Below are 16,285 nucleotides of genomic sequence, written 5' to 3'. Positions count from 1 at the left end.
AGCCTATTGCATGTTCATATTTTTTTCAATTTTGTATAATGTGGAGATCGATAAAACTTATGTGAAAAGGGTGAAGCAACTCACTGGATCAGAAAAAACTTTAAATAAAAAGAAAAGTAAATCTTTCAAAGAGGGCATCAGTATTGCTTTCTATGCAAATTGTTTATTGTTAATGTGATGACCTAACAAGGCATCACAAAAAAATTGTTGGTAACAAACAAATTCAGGCTTTTTTCATGTTCATATTTACCTCTCGCAAATTATTATGTTAATTTTTATGGTATTTTCAGTTTGATATATGTATTGTACCAGGGCTTTTCTACAATGTTCATCAATTTTCGGGAATGATTTGTAAATTTTTGTCAAAAAAAAAAAATGGAAAGTGGGAAACACTGGCAGCAGGAGGAAGATATGATTCAATGATTGCACATTATCGCAATTTATTACAAAACACAGATTTTGCGAAAGATATCTCACAGTCTGCCGTTGGTATAACGATTTTTTTTGATAAAATCGTTGCTATGCTAAAAAGTTCAAGCAATGCACCCAGTATGAAATACACAGATGTACTAGTTTGTTTAGAAGATGAGTGGCTTCCACATCGACTAGTAACAGTATGTATTTAAACAATTATATGTTCTCATTCCTGTCACCAATTTCAAAATATATGTTTGCTTTGAATAATGCTTCACACATTTGTCCTAAGTCTTGAAATATTGTGTGAAATTCATGGTCTTTAAAAATTATTGTTATTTCAAGGGATTCTATGATGTTTTGCACTAGTCTCTGAAATGTTCTTCACGACTCTTTACTGTTACATACTAGCAATCATTCCATATGGAAAAATTTTGAAATTAACAAGCATAAATTATTTATTATCAATTTTAATTCAAATTTAGGAATTCTCTATTTCTACACCCGCGATAAGTATATTCAAAAATATTTCGAAGGCCGCTACAATGTTACAATCTTTTATAAAAATTCTGTGTTACCTTTCTATTATTTTATATTATTATGAAGTATACGATCGAACTATTCCAAGTGATGTATTGGGTGTCCCAAAAAATTGGATAATGAAAAGTTCTTATAACTTCTTTATTACTGGTGCTTCTAACAAAAAACAAAAACATTTTAGAGGAACTTTTTTCAGTAGAATCAATTGGTGTAATCATTTGTTTTTTCTTGTAATTAGTTTTCAAGTTATAGTACAAACTTGTGTTTTTTTATGTAAACCATAAAATTTTCTATAACAAATGAAATCTTTCAATTTCTTCCTTTTCTAAAATACATAACATGTTATATACATTTCTTATCCAATCATAAAAAAAATCAAAAGTTTCAATTTCACACGGCAAATCAACCAGATGGCTATGATAATCTGTGAACTTCAAATAATTAAAATATTTAACACCATTAGATTTTTTCAATATTTTCAAATTAATAAATGTTGTTCTGTGAAATGTGACCAAAGGAAAAAACCTAACGGTGTTACATTCGGAAACGTTGATGACAATTTAAACACCAGTTCAAAGATTATCATAGGTAGGCACTTGGTTGATTTGCCGTGTGAAACTGAAACTTCTGAGGATTTTTATAGTTTGAAAAGAAATGTATAGATCATGTTATATATTTTTGAAAAGGTATAAATTAAAAGATTCTATTTGTATAGAAATTTTTATGGTTTACATTTAAAAAAAAAACCCATGTTTGTATTATAAATTGGAAATTAATTGAAATAAAAAAACAAATGACTAAACCAAAGGATTCTACTGAAAGAAGTGCCTGTAGAATGTTTTTGTTCCATTTTTATAGCACAAGTAATAAAGAAGTTATGAGAACTTCTTTTACGCTATTTTCCAATTTCCTCATATAGTTTCAAATCAGTTGAATTTATGGAATTGCGGTTTTCACCAACTTATCTCAAAAATCGAGCCCGAAAATGTGCCATTCATATTTCTTTAGCTCAAGAGGATTCTGAGATCCCCTCACTAGACAACCAATAAGGGATACCCGATACATGTTGCTGATATACTCATGATAATCAGTTATCATCAATCTTCCCTTTCCCAACCTTTTCTTGAAAAAAGTAGGTAATATATACTTTTCAATTATTCAGGTGCTGAAGAATTTATCAACGCTTCAAATAGAGTGGATGTTGTTTCAAACAAATTCAAGAAAAGAAGCAGATGAATATGGTGAATCGTTGGGAATTCCACACATAGTGATGCTGCTAAAAAATTACAATGAAAATAAACTTGTGCTGAAAAGTTGGAATGAGGACAGGTTAGAAAACAGATTCAATTACATTAAAAAAAGAAAATGATAATTGTTGAACATTTCAGAACCAAATACCACGAAAAGAAATGTAATATAACAGAATTGATTGAAGAACTTAAAAGAGTCATAAAAAATAATTCTCCAGCTGGTGTTTCGAACTTGAGTAGATCTGAAAGTAGATCCTATGTTGAAAAATCTAATAATGAATCATTTTCAATAGTTTTCCACACACCGGTTCCTTCCAAAAAACGCTATGAAAATCAAGTGAGTATTTTGTTTATAGAAGTAACAAAGCCAACAAATGTTCTAATCATCAAAAATGAAAACATTTTTCAGCAATCAATTCAACAAATTTTCTTTCAAGTGCTTTATCGACGGAAAATGGTCGCGTCAAAGTAGTAATTAGAGTTTTAGAAAAAGAAAAGTTGACCACAGCCATATAATTTTGTGCAGAAATTTGTTAGTGGTGCTTTATCTATGAGATTTCTTTCAAAATAATTTGGTCTTTTTCGAAGCATTAAGTTACATTAACATAACATAACAATAATCTTTATTTCCAATAATATAGATTACAGCACAGCAATACAGATATTAAATGAAATAACGTCAAAGTTACATTTTAAGCACTTCTCGGGGGTCCAAAAATAAAACAACGATGGATCATTCGATTGACATGAATTTTATTAATCCGCAATATAATCTTGTGGCATTACATTTTAAATATGATTTCTGGCATATGATCACCATGGCTGGCTCGGATGTAGTCCAATCTGGACGTCCAATTTTCGATGACTTTTTCCAACATTTGTGACCGTATATCGGCAATAACAGAGTTTGTGGCTTATCCGCATAGACCAATGACTTTACATAGCCCCTCAGAAAGTAGTCTAGCGGTGTTAAATCACAAGATCTTGGAGGCCAATTCACAGATCCAAAACGTGAAATTAGGCGGTCACCAAACGTGTCTTTCAATAAATCGATTGTGGCACGCGCTGTGTGACATGTTGCGCCTTCTTGTTGGAACCACAGCTCCTGGACATCATGGTTGTTCAATTCAGGAATGAAAAAGTTAGTAATCATGGCTCTATACCGATCACCATTGACTGTAACGTTCTGGCAATCATCGTTTTTGAAGAAGTACGGACCAATGATTCCACCAGCCCATAAAGCTCACCAAACAGTCAGTTTTTCTGGATGTAACGGTGTTTCGACATACACTTGAGGATTAGCTTCACTCCAAATGCGGCAGTTTTGTTTGTTGATGTAGCCATTCAACCAGAAGTGCGCTTCATCGCTAAACAAAATAAAATGGATGTAGTGCGCGATACGTATTCCGCACAGAACCATTATTTTCGAAATAAAATTGCACTATTTGCAAGCGTTGTTCAGGCGTGAGTCTATTCATGATGAATTGCCAAACCTAACTGAGAATAAATCACTTGACAGCTGTTAAATCGGTCGCCATCTTGAACAGTTATGCCAACTGAAAGTTATATACCTCGAAAAAAACACCCGTTACATGTAGGCACAATCCAAACACTCATTTATTTCTATGAAAAAAATTCTTATTTCTCCCATTATCCTTCCTGTATACGCCTTTGTCTCAAAACCCCCCCGAAACTGAAACCTGGCTACGCCCGTGCTGGCTTGGAAAGTTAAATTTTAGCCCTTAGGATATACATTCAATAGTTATGAGCATGAAATCAGAGTAGGATCGAAGGGGATTTATTCCTGAATCACTTGTATATTAACTCAAGATATCTTATCGATCTTGTAAATCTATAATTTTTTTCTACTGAACTCTATCACCAAATGATAGTCCAATGTATCAAATGTAGTTTATTAAAATGAATTTCTATCAAGTGAAGACCGGACCAATCAAGTATCCAAAATGCTGAGTAGTGGATTATGAGATATCCCTGTATTTGTATTATTGATTGGTATACATATTTTGAATAAATACACTTTTGTTTCTGATCTTCTAGATAAACTCTAAACTGGATGATATTCGAGAGCGATACCATGGACCACTAGTAGTTCTGGCTTTAAATATTGAAATGAGTGAAATTAAGCAAATTGTAGGACATTTCGATTTTGAAACAGAAAAATCATTCAACAACTCTTTGAAAAATTTTGGTGTGAGGTAATGGAAAGAAAAAACTTTTATTTGTGTAAATGTTAATTAATATCCTTTTTTTTACAGAAATTCCAGGCAGAAGGCATTACAAGAAATTTGCGAATTCATCTATGAATATAAGTCCAAACCAAATAAGCCATTTGTTATTTTATACAGTTTAATAGATTCATCTTTCAAATTCATATAATGAAATTATTTTTTTAATGTAATAATTGACTGAAATATATGTTTTTATATTGATTTTTTAATGAACTATTACAGAAACCAATTTGTAGATTGAAGAAAGAAGTTCAGATGTATTGAGGTGATTGATTGTTGTTATGTATAATTTTCATACAAAACTTAATTGCTGGAACATAAGATAGAAAAATTGAAAAAAAAAATTTTTTTTTCTGTGAATTTCTGTTGATGTTGAGGATAAAAGTTAATTGTAAAATAATTTAATGAAAAATGCTCCAAAACATATTTTCAAAACTCCAATCATTAGTAATTTCGATAAAAATTACAGAAGATGAAATAGACAACAAACTATAAAAAAGGAAGTGAATTATTAAATTCCTCAAATTGATTTGATGTCATTAATTTGAAGAAAATTAACACCGATACTATTTACATCATTCCAAGAACTAACCAAAAATCACATTTTGATTCTTCTTGAAAAACTAAACAATAAATAAGATAAAGTTTTAAATCGATCAATAACCGTAACCACTGCCATAAGAGCCCCACTGGTTGTAGCTACCATATCCACCTTGAGGGTATTGCCAATTTTGATAGGGATATTGTTCATTTTGACCATACTGCTGATAATTGTATTGTCCTTGTGGCTGAGAACCTGAATATTGGTAGGAACCTTGGCCTGATGCGTTATAGTTTCCGTAGGGTCCATAAGGTCCAGCCTGAGCAGTGGGTTGAGCAGATGATTTCTCTTTTTTGGTTGAGCTTGATTCACTGAAAAACATTCTCTTTTATTTAAATGCTTCAATAACAAATTTAAAAAAAATCAATATCTGAAAGATCTAAAATCTAGTAATCAAAGACTTATATAAAACAATATATTTACCCCTTGCTATCTTTCCTTTTGAGAGCAGTATCTTTACTTTGCTTCAGGCATTTCTGATAATCTTCAAATGCCTTTTGAATTGCTTGAATTTCGCTACTGAAGTCCTCCAAATATTCCAATTTTCTCTGTGCAAAGAGAACTTTTTGATCGACATCCACATTTTCTTTCTCCAAAAATGAATTGAATATTTCCACAATTTCCTTTTCTGTAACGTCCTCTTTTTGCATAGCAAGATCAATATATTGTAAATATAATCGAGGATTACTATGATCTTTTACAATGGCATTCTTTAATATCTCAAGAGCTTTGTCATAGTTCTTCATCACCTTATGTTGGAATCTGGAATACTTGATAGCATGGTAGCTAGTTGTTGCTTTATTTTTAGAAGAATTCAGATAATGTTCAAAAAACTGACAACATTTCTCGTAATCACCCCTTCGTCTTTCTAAACCTATCCTCCTGCTGGCGACTTGTATAAGATTAGGTACACATTTCTCCAAGTTGACTAAAATCTCTGCAGCTCTGTTGGCATTTTGATTAGACTCTTCAAATATGGCCCACTGGAGATGTAGATTTGGCTTTTTGAGATGGTGGATTGTACAAGCCCTCTCATAAACATCTCTTATTTTCACAACGGTATCGTCATCTTTCAATGTGTTGAGGTAATGTATGAACTAAAATTAGTAAACTTTAGTATACTAACAGTTCATGATAAAAACGGTTAACTTTACTTTGGTTTATTATTTCCTTTTTCAACGCTAAATATCTTGACAAATTGAAAAAATGAGGAAAACATTAATGTGAAAAGTCATGAGCTTTCGCCACTCGTGCGCCAATTACGCCATTGGAGACCATAGAACAGTATTTATTCATTTTGCCCAAACAAGCCATATTACACGGATAATTTATTCCCTAATTGAATCACACAAAAAAAAAAATATTTATAAAGGACAAAAAAAATTAATGACAAATATGAAGCGTATGAGAACACCACTGTAGCAATAAAGGACCGATCAAATATATTTGATAAAATGTTTTATTTTTTTGAATAGAAAGGCGCCATAAAGGAATTAGAGATTTTTGTGACAAATTAAACAAGAAATTCAAAAACAATTTTTAGCTTGAAATATCTCAATGGCATACCATTTTGCATAATGATGAAAATAAAATTCTTAATTGCATATCAATCAATGCGCAATCTCTTGAAACTCACCAAATTTCATTTGCATATCACAACTGGTTTCAGAGCAATAAATAGTTTTTAAGCATTTGCAAACAAAAGTTATACAGGGTGTTTCCTAAACATGCGGCAAAAATTCAGGGGGTTGTTCCTTGGACTATTTTAAGCATGTTTTGTCCTTGGATGATTTTTGAAAAACCTCTTTGTTTCGAAGATACAGGGCGAACAACATTTTTCATATTTTTAAAATTAATAATAGTTTAAATAAAAATGCGTACCGCACTGTGTTTACTAAGTAGGTACAATTTATTTTTAAATTTGCTTAACAACATTCCAATTACTAAAAACGGCCAGTTTTTTGACTAAAAATTGATAAGTGCAGATGGTAAAGGAATACAGATTAAACACGGTTTTCATTTGAATTCGTTTTGTGATGTATTAGCAATTAACATTTTTGAAGGGGTTCGGCAGTCAATGAGGAGAAGATTGGATGCTTGTATGCTGGCTAGAGGTGGTCATTTTCAATAGTTTTTGTAGGTTGAGTTGAATTTTCATGTAATTTTTCATAATAAAATGTTATTATCTGAAATTTTGTTTCCCCTATATCTTCGAAACAAATAGGTTTTTCAAAAATCATCAAAGGACAAAATATTCTTAGAATAGTCCAAGGAACAACCCCCTGAATTTTTGCCGCATGTTTAGGAAACACCCTGTATAGCACACTGTCATTTGTTTCTCATGCAGAATCGCCCATTTAAGTTGGCAATACTTATTCACCTTGTATAAAAACGCAAAATCTCACCCTGATTGGATCTGTATTGGATATAAGGATATTGGGTAATTTTTTTTTTTACAATGTTTTTCTTGGGTTTTTTATGGTTTTGACGATTAAAACAGTTAGAAATTCGTCACTGAGCTTGAAATTGTTTCATATCAATGCTCAAATTTTTGTGTCCACAAAAGAAATATTGGTTATTTTTTTTTTCGATATTCTTCTTGAATTTCTATCGTTCTGGTTAAGAGAACAACATGAAATTTAAAATCAAGATTTTTGAATTCAAGAGCTAATTTCCATATCAATCATGTTCTCGAGCTAGGAAGGTCAATGCAATATAGAAAATGATTTTTGTACCAAATTTCATAAAAATGTTATTTTGTTGAAGAAATCCTAAGGTTATTATTAAAAATAATAAACCAAAAAATAAATTATCATATAATAAATAAATCAAATATTCAACTAAACAGAAATGGAATTTTATTATTATATTTATTACCTTCAGCCAAAACTCTTCATAAAGAGCGCAGGCAATCAAACATCTTTCAAATAAAACAATAGTTCTGGTTTTGTCCCCTTGTTGTATTTCAAAATCAAGATAATCTTGCCAATTCTTAAGCTGACATCTTTCCAGTTGTTTGATGTGGAAATAAGGTCTTTTTATCTGAAATAAAATGGCTCTATAAATATAAACAATCAGAAATGCAATGTAATATATAGCAAACAATTATTTATTCAGTTGGCCCTTGCGAAAGTCTGCATTATTGCTTCAGAGTTACCAAGAACCACATGTTCTCAGTAACCAAATGCAAAATCATCATTAAGATTGAAAAAAATAATGAAAATGAGATAAGTATATCTTTTTGAAATTTTCTAACAATGAATTAACAACCAAAATAATGACTTGTTAGACTTACGCCTTCTTCAAAATTCCACCTTGCAGATACTGCAGAGACTGTGTTTTTATAAATTTTTCTTCTGATAGATATTATTCGTTCTCTTATGAGCTTTGTTTCTTCATCTGTACTTATTATCTTATTCAGGTCCTCATCTCCAGGTGGTGCATCTGATTCCACTGCATCCGAGGTGTCGTGTTTCAATAAACTTTTCACTTCCTTTCGAAGGGCCAAAAATTCATCCACTTCCAATACCTTATTTGGCGGATTTATAGAAATGTGCTCCTGAAAGCTATACATCAAACATTGAGTGAAGTTGATGAAATCATATCAATTTTGTAGGTATCATTAAGGCGCCCACTTACTAGGATCCGGCTTCCAGTCAATTTACAGTCGAGCAGCTAGGTGCTCGGGCGCCTGAATGTAAATCAAAGTTTAAACTAGACTGGAAGCCGACTCCTATGTTCGAAAAAGGAATCTGGTGAGTGGCCGCTTTTAGAGATGTGTCAACTCGACTTTGAGTCAACTCGAATTGTGCTAAGTTCGAGTTAAATTCTAAACTCGAGTTCGGACCGGCGACAAATGAATAAATCAAACAATTAATTGTTGTAGGTTATCGATCCTTATTGAGAATGAAAATCAATAAAATTATCGTTCGAATTTGAAATTTGCTAATTACTTTATTCAAAGTAATGTAATTTCTGGTCAAATTTAAATGAGAATCAAGCAAAGGAGTGAGATTTGCTTGTTGGGGGCGTGCTTCAATACTCCCGCCATTGCATTAATCGAATGACTCCGACAATAAGTTGTCTGATCATATCTAACTATATTCACAGGTCACAATATTCTAAATTAGCGATTGTCAGTTGATGTTTGTTAAATAACTAACTAAAACAAAAATGAACGAGAAATAAGAGGAAAGTATAAATTATATATGTCAACATTGTAAACTATATGAACCTTTATATTCTATCCTACCTGCAAAGGAGCAGCAAAGTTAGCAATGATAATTGTCCTAACAAAGAGTTGGATCGAAGTTTCTTCCTGTGACTCGAATTGTGTTACTCAAATTCAATTTCAAATCGAGTCGTATTTTTCCAAGTTGGCACATTTTTAAGTTTTTTCTTGCTAACTCGAATTGTGTTTTATCCGAGTTGGCACATCTTTAGTTATCATTCAATATGATAGAGGCAGAGAGGAAGTAACGAATGCTAATGTCACCAACCGATACTAATTAGTTGGATTCCCAGTCCTGACGTGACAGAATTTAACGCAAAATATGATTTTCAATGCTTAGTACTGCGAAAAATGAAAAAATTATATCTTCCCTTGATTGATTGGGTACACAATATCAGGGCCCTGAGCATTTCAAACCTCATCTTGAGGATTAGAATTTTTCCTTTCATGTATTACACATATTACACATATTACACATAAAGGAGCTTGGTGGGTTTTATTTGGATTTTGAATCAAAAAGTGTACCTTTCGAAATGTGCAGTATATCCCTGAGTTGGAGTTGATAAAAGTTTATCGTAGATAGCAGTTACTCTTTGTAAACGTTTACCATCCGTCTCCCACCTAATAAATGAATCCCAGAGGCGATCTGATCGAAACTCCAAACCACATGCAGAGATTGCTCGGTCAAACTGCGACCTAACATATTCTTCATCTTCTTGCCTACTGCTTTTCACATAGTTGAGGTAATGGATCCAGAGGTCCACTGACAGAGGTATCGCTTTCAATCCCCTCTCGAAAACCTTTATATAATTAGAAATTACTAGTATCATGATAAAAAGTACTGATAAGTGCATATTTGCTTGCTATAGAGGCAAAAAAATAAGCACTATTCTACCTGAAAAATATGTATTTAGGATGCCTTATTCTATATTTGATTTGATAGTTATGAAGTATTTCATATATTCCTATTTCACGTGAAGTATTTATTTTCTTACATTTGGGCTGCCAGAATTATCTCCAGCGATGTGGCCTGGCTGTTCTCCGTACGGATTTACTTTCATGACTGACTCGACGCAGAACAATTTACATGTAAGCTACTTCACTACATACTTAATATCATCAATATCATATAATTTATAACTCAAGATGTAAATATAGTATTCAATATATAAATAAATAACAACATAAGTAACATATAAATAATATTGCAGTATTGAATTCACAACAATAATATAGTATCCGAGCATTTTGTAGCAGTCAGTCACTGCGCCAAGCTGTAGGGATTGCAAAACAATTATGTAAGTGAATGTAATATGATTATATTATTCTTTTGAAACTATACATACCTCCTCACACTTCTTCTTGTTGCCTTTTCGTTTCTCATAGTCTGCATATTTTCTCCAATACCCATAACAGTATGGATAATGAGATAAAAAGGCATCATAGGCCTCTCTTGCAGCTTCCATGTCATTCTATGGGACAATAAAAAATTCAATGGAGATTATATTCATGTGAAAATAAATGGAAAAAATAGGAGAAAGTAACATTAACTTGAATAAATGAAATTTTAAAATATTATCAACGCATGAAAACCTAGTTACATATCTGAAAAAAAAATTAAATTTCTATTTAAATTATAATGAAATTTATGGGCCTATGATTGTTACATTGTGAAATCTTCTTTACTGTTTTTCACTTATAGTGAAAAATATTCTATATGATAAAATTTCCAAATTGACAATCACAAGTTGTATATTAAAAATTCTTATTCAAAATTCATGACCTCTATGTCATTCATTATAAGTAAATTGAAAATATTTCAAAATGCCGCTGTATATAGGGTGTCCCAAACTCGATGGCCTATTAGACGTTTCTGGAAAACTAATCATAGTTTTGAGCTGAAAATTTGCTTATTGCGGTTTGAGACAATGATCTTTCTCCCTAAAATATTTTCAGATCTCTACAACTTCAGGTTATACCGGAAACAGACTACTACTTCCTTATTTCAAATAGCACACCCAGTATATTATTGCATCATTAGATAGTATTTTTGATGGCAATTTCGGCAATATGCCATACTTTGGGTAAAAATTCAACGGTTCATGAGTTATTGGGATTCTTATGAAAAAAAAGGTGGCGATGAGGACTCACATTTTTTCGAATATTTCAGCAGAAAAAGCCTTTTTCGAAAAAAAAATTTCTTTTTTCGATTCCGCAAATACGTAGTATTATAAGACTGTTTTCGGCTTGGACTAAAAATGTACAGGGTGTTTATAAGAGGATCATGAACTTGGACAACTCAAATTCATCAAAACTCAAGATTTTCAAATTAGAACCTATATTTTTTATTATTTCAGTCGATTCTACGTACAAAAATAGTGGGGGTTACTTCAGCAAACCCTATACCTAAAATGAATACTTCCAGAGTTATCGAGGAAGAACTTCAAATGAGGAAAAACCGCTATTTATAAATGTGGGAATAACTGTCTGTTACTTCCGTAAAACACAGAAAGAAAATAAAATTCGATGTTTGGATAACTAAATTTTACATTTCATGAATTTTAATTAAGTTTTCGTTGGTATTGTTAAAAAATCCATAAACCAATACAATTTTCAATTACGAATAATTCATTACAATTCTTGATATGTCAAATTCAGTTATGAAAACATCAAATTTTATTTTCTTTCTGTGTTTTACGGAAGTAACAGACAGTTATTCCCACATTTATAAATAGCGGTTTTTCCTCATTTGAAGTTCTTCCTCGATAACTCTGGAAGTATTCATTTTAGGTATAGGGTTTGCTGAAGTAACCCCCACTATTTTTGTACGTAGAATCGACTGAAATAATAAAAAATATAGGTTCTAATTTGAAAATCTTGAGTTTTGATGAATTTGAGTTGTCCAAGTTCATGATCCTCTTATAAACACCCTGTACATTTTTAGTCCAAGCCGAAAACAGTCTTATAATACTACGTATTTGCGGAATCGAAAAAAGAAATTTTTTTTTCGAAAAAGGCTTTTTCTGCTGAAATATTCGAAAAAATGTGAGTCCTCATCGCCACCTTTTTTTTCATAAGAATCCCAATAACTCATGAACCGTTGAATTTTTACCCAAAGTATGGCATATTGCCGAAATTGCCATCAAAAAAGCTATCTAATGATGCAATAATATACTGGGTGTGCCATTTGAAATAAGTAGTAGTCTGTTTCCGGTATAACCTGAAGTTGTAGAGATCTGAAAATATTTTAAGGAGAAAGATCATTGTCTCAAACCTCAATATGCAAATTTTCAGCTCAAAACTATGATTAGTTTTCCAGAAACGTCTAATAGGCCATCGAGTTTGGGACACCCGATATAAACTATAAATACGTAGTTTGCCCTGAATTAAGAGCCCTCCATTCAAACAATAGACTATTTGACAAATATTTCAAATACTTTTAAAATAATTTTGTGATTATTATTGAACAAATAGAAATATTTTCCAAAAATGGGCCATATATAAAAGCATGTTTTAATTATTCATTAAAAATGTTCAATTTTATGTAAGTAATAACAAACCTATTGTAAATTAATATTATTCATTATATTCTTACTACAGAAATATGTTTGAAGTTAGAATTTAATTTTGTTTTTAATGTATTCTCAATAACTGTTCTATAGAGAAAATTAATCTTTTCAAACTACTGGAAAAAACTGAAGTATTTATTTCATTTTAAAATATATTGAAATTCGCTGCCAAACACTAAACACAAAAGAAAGAATAAAACATGATAGTGTTCACCTCAAATTAACGTCATAACGTTGTCGAATCCAGTTCATTTCTGATCACATGAGCTATGAATTTATTCATTTATTTATTCCTGACCCTTAAACAGCTAATTATTCGAATGTCCAGATATTCTTTCTCATATTCAATTTCATTTTTTTCAAATTAATGTACATATGCGGTTTTCAAAATTATGAGCTTGTATATAGGATAATAGTTTCGATGCTGTCAAATAGCCCATTAAGGCGTAGTAGAGATGAGTTGATCCAAACATTAGATTGAATATTTGTTATTGCTAGAGAATAATTTAACATTTGATCTTAGGTATTTACCAAATGTACACCCTAAAAGTATTAGTGGAAAATTCAGAAGAAAAAATTAAACCTACTTCTTGGTCCACGTATTGTAGTAGGTAGGTCCATCCAGTAAAATCAGTAGGATCATCATTGACTGCTTTCCAGAATTTATCTAATTCTGGTAGTTTTTTTGGCTTATTGATCTTTTCTTCTTTATCTTTTTCTACTTCTTTATCCTCCTTAAATTTCTTTGTTGCTACTTCAGCTTCTGATGTGGGAGAACCAGGGTCATATTCACCTTCTGCTAATTTTCGTTTCCCATCTTTTTTAACAGTTGGGAGCTCATCTTCAGAAACAACCTATTCGAGAGAACAATCAAATAACAATATTCAGAAATATTGTACGGTATTCAATGATATAAACTGTGAATTTAATTCTTCTTTATCTTGCATGCTTTTTTTAAATTAAAAAATGAATTTCATCCTAGAATTTATTTGTCCTAAATCAAGAAACCATAATAATAATAATTATATCTATCCTTCAAACCACATATTACTTATTATGTTATTAATACTTCAAAAAATTTTGGCAACTCAGAAAAATTGTTTAATCATTAAAGATGAAAAGTTAGATGGTCTAAACATCATTAAATTTAGATATTTTACCTCAGTATCAGCAGGTAATTCCGCTCGTTTAGGTCCAGGCAATTCTTCATCAGAAACTTCTTCAGTTTCAGGGACTTTAACAGCTTGTACTGAAGGAAGTTCATCTTCAGAAATATTTTCAGTATCAGGATCATTACTACACTGAAAATCCAATGAATAACAATAGTGATTACATCAGATAATTTATCGCTTACCTCCATTTTGGTTTCCTCTTTGATTTGAGACTCTACATCTTCATTTTCATTTAGAGTTTTTTTATCATCAGCTGTTTCAGTTTTTTCTTCTTCGGCAATAGAAACTTCAGCTGTATCATCAATTGAATTTCCAGATTCCTCAGTATTTACAGCTTCAGTTGCAGATTCCTCAGTATTCACAGTTTCAGTTGCGGATTCCTCAGTTTTCAAAGCTTCAGATGCATATTCCTCAGTATTCACCGCTTCAGTTGCAGATTCCTCAGCTGTTACATCTTCAGTTGGAGTGGTATCAACTGCCAATTTTACTTCAACAGTCTCATTATTTGAAGTTTCCATTTGCTCATTATCATTTCCAATTTCTGGTTCATTTATTTCATCAACATCCATTTTTTCCACTTCTTCCAATACATCAATTTCTTCTTTAAGAGTTTGAGAATCATTTCCATTTTCTATCTTTTCTACTTCTTGTTCTTCAACTGTCCCCTCCGTATTTTCCTATAAAAATTGTTACATTGAAACAAGGTAACCAGATTATAAAATAACCATTGTCTATAAATTCAACAGAAAAAGGTAGATAAAGCATATAACTTTCGACCAACGAATCTGCTATAACAAATTCGCAGCACAGAGAAAACAATTATGAAGGTCCTAGCATGCAATGAAATTAATGAGTCCCAAGAAAGAACATTTTTTCAAGAAGTCAACAAATTGTCGAAGTATAAAGAATTTTCCAATTCACGTACCTTGAAAAGGAAGCAGAACACTGTGAAGTGCGATATAAATTTAAAGAAGATAACAACTTTGTTGGAAGAAATAAATTAACCGTACAATTTTCCTATATATATATATATATATCTATTATATTCTACTAAATATCTATCTTAGTTAATATTGGTCCAATAAAAACGTTTGAATGAGCAAATATGTAGTATTTTTAGGGGATTCAGAATTCAGTACTAGGAAATGCAAAAAAGCATTATAAACATAAAAATTTCATTTGAACTAGTATTTTTTGAAAGGAACACCCTGTATTTTATTTTCCTAATAGGTAGAGCTCTTTCTCCTGATTTTAAACATTTACAATGCAGCTAGTTACAAAAAATCTATATTATTCGAAAACTGACTTAGATAACCTCAATAAATTATATATATTTAAAATCAGGAGAAAGAGCTCTACTGATTACTGAAATGAAATACAGGATGTTCCATTTAAAAAGTACCAGTTCATATGAAATTTTTATGTTTATAATGCTTTTTTGCATTTCCTAGTACTGAATTAAGAATACTCAATAATTACTACCTCATTTCTCCCATTTGTAAGACCAATATTAACTGAAATAGCTATTGAGTAAAATATGAACAATCACCCTATACATGAATTTCAATAATAAAAAAAAAGTTGAGAAAATAATCAACTGCTAATATTGTTTTCAAATTCAGTTCATAATCTTCAATTATACAATAAGTTTATAAATCTAAATTCCGATACGGCACTAAAGGTTAGGCAAACTAGTTTCTAGTATTACAATAAGTTTAGTACTTAATAATTTGAAAATGGTTCTTTGAATTATAATATTACGCTAAACAGTCTAATATTAGAATTAATTACTTTAACGCTTTCATCTTTCAACTTATCCTCATCTTTTACTTCATTCACAATATTTTCAGATATAACTGTTTCATTTGCAGATTCTGGAGCTATTTCATCATCAGAAACTTCAACTTCCATTACTACAACTTTTTTTTTGGTTTTTCTGGTTGCTTTAGGAGTTACATTTTGTGGACTATTTGCAGTTTTCGATGAGCTTCTAGTCCTTCTAGGAGGAACTACAAAAATATTTATTAGACAACTACTTCCAACATGCTTACAATAAAACTCATTAACATTTATCAAATTAGCAAACTAGAAAAACAAACCTTTAGTATCTTCGTCAGAATTCATTGAGTTGTTTCTTTTGTCACTTATTTCTTATTAATAATTTGATTTTTCAATAACGACCGTCAAGTTGTAATTAATATCAAACCATAGCAAGCTAAGCTAACATGCATCCACAAAATGGCCGATTTCTATCAGTAC

At 31.1% G+C, this 16,285-nt stretch overlaps 2 protein-coding genes across 5 annotated transcripts in view; one reads left to right on the top strand and one right to left on the bottom strand.

Moving 5' to 3' along the window:
- Positions 1-4,654, top strand: part of LOC123671469 (eIF-2-alpha kinase GCN2) — a 27,729-nt gene extending 23,075 nt beyond the window's left edge. For all 4 annotated transcript variants that reach the window (XM_045605327.1, XM_045605326.1, XM_045605328.1 and 1 more), the window contains 5 exons: positions 291-614; positions 2,117-2,283; positions 2,343-2,541; positions 4,263-4,420; positions 4,481-4,654. In XM_045605327.1, coding sequence (XP_045461283.1) covers positions 291-614; positions 2,117-2,283; positions 2,343-2,541; positions 4,263-4,420; positions 4,481-4,601 — 969 coding nt within the window. In that variant the 3' untranslated portion in view covers positions 4,602-4,654. The remainder of the gene's footprint in view (positions 1-290; positions 615-2,116; positions 2,284-2,342; positions 2,542-4,262; positions 4,421-4,480) is intronic.
- Positions 4,444-16,285, bottom strand: LOC123671470 (pre-mRNA-processing factor 39). Its single transcript, XM_045605330.1, has 11 exons — positions 16,126-16,285; positions 15,818-16,035; positions 14,209-14,703; positions 14,015-14,155; positions 13,442-13,708; positions 10,632-10,757; positions 9,811-10,085; positions 8,350-8,620; positions 7,932-8,096; positions 5,478-6,151; positions 4,444-5,365 (listed from the first exon to the last, which is right to left on the bottom strand). Exons 1-11 carry the CDS (start codon positions 16,148-16,150, stop codon positions 5,110-5,112), a joined length of 2,913 nt encoding a protein of 970 aa, XP_045461286.1. The 5' UTR covers positions 16,151-16,285; the 3' UTR covers positions 4,444-5,109.

This window comes from Harmonia axyridis, chromosome 1, assembly GCF_914767665.1.
Source record: "Harmonia axyridis chromosome 1, icHarAxyr1.1, whole genome shotgun sequence".
Lineage (NCBI taxonomy): Eukaryota > Metazoa > Arthropoda > Insecta > Coleoptera > Coccinellidae > Harmonia > Harmonia axyridis.
The sequence above is the reverse complement of the archived record's forward strand: the minus strand, read 5'-3'. Positions and strand labels throughout refer to the sequence as shown.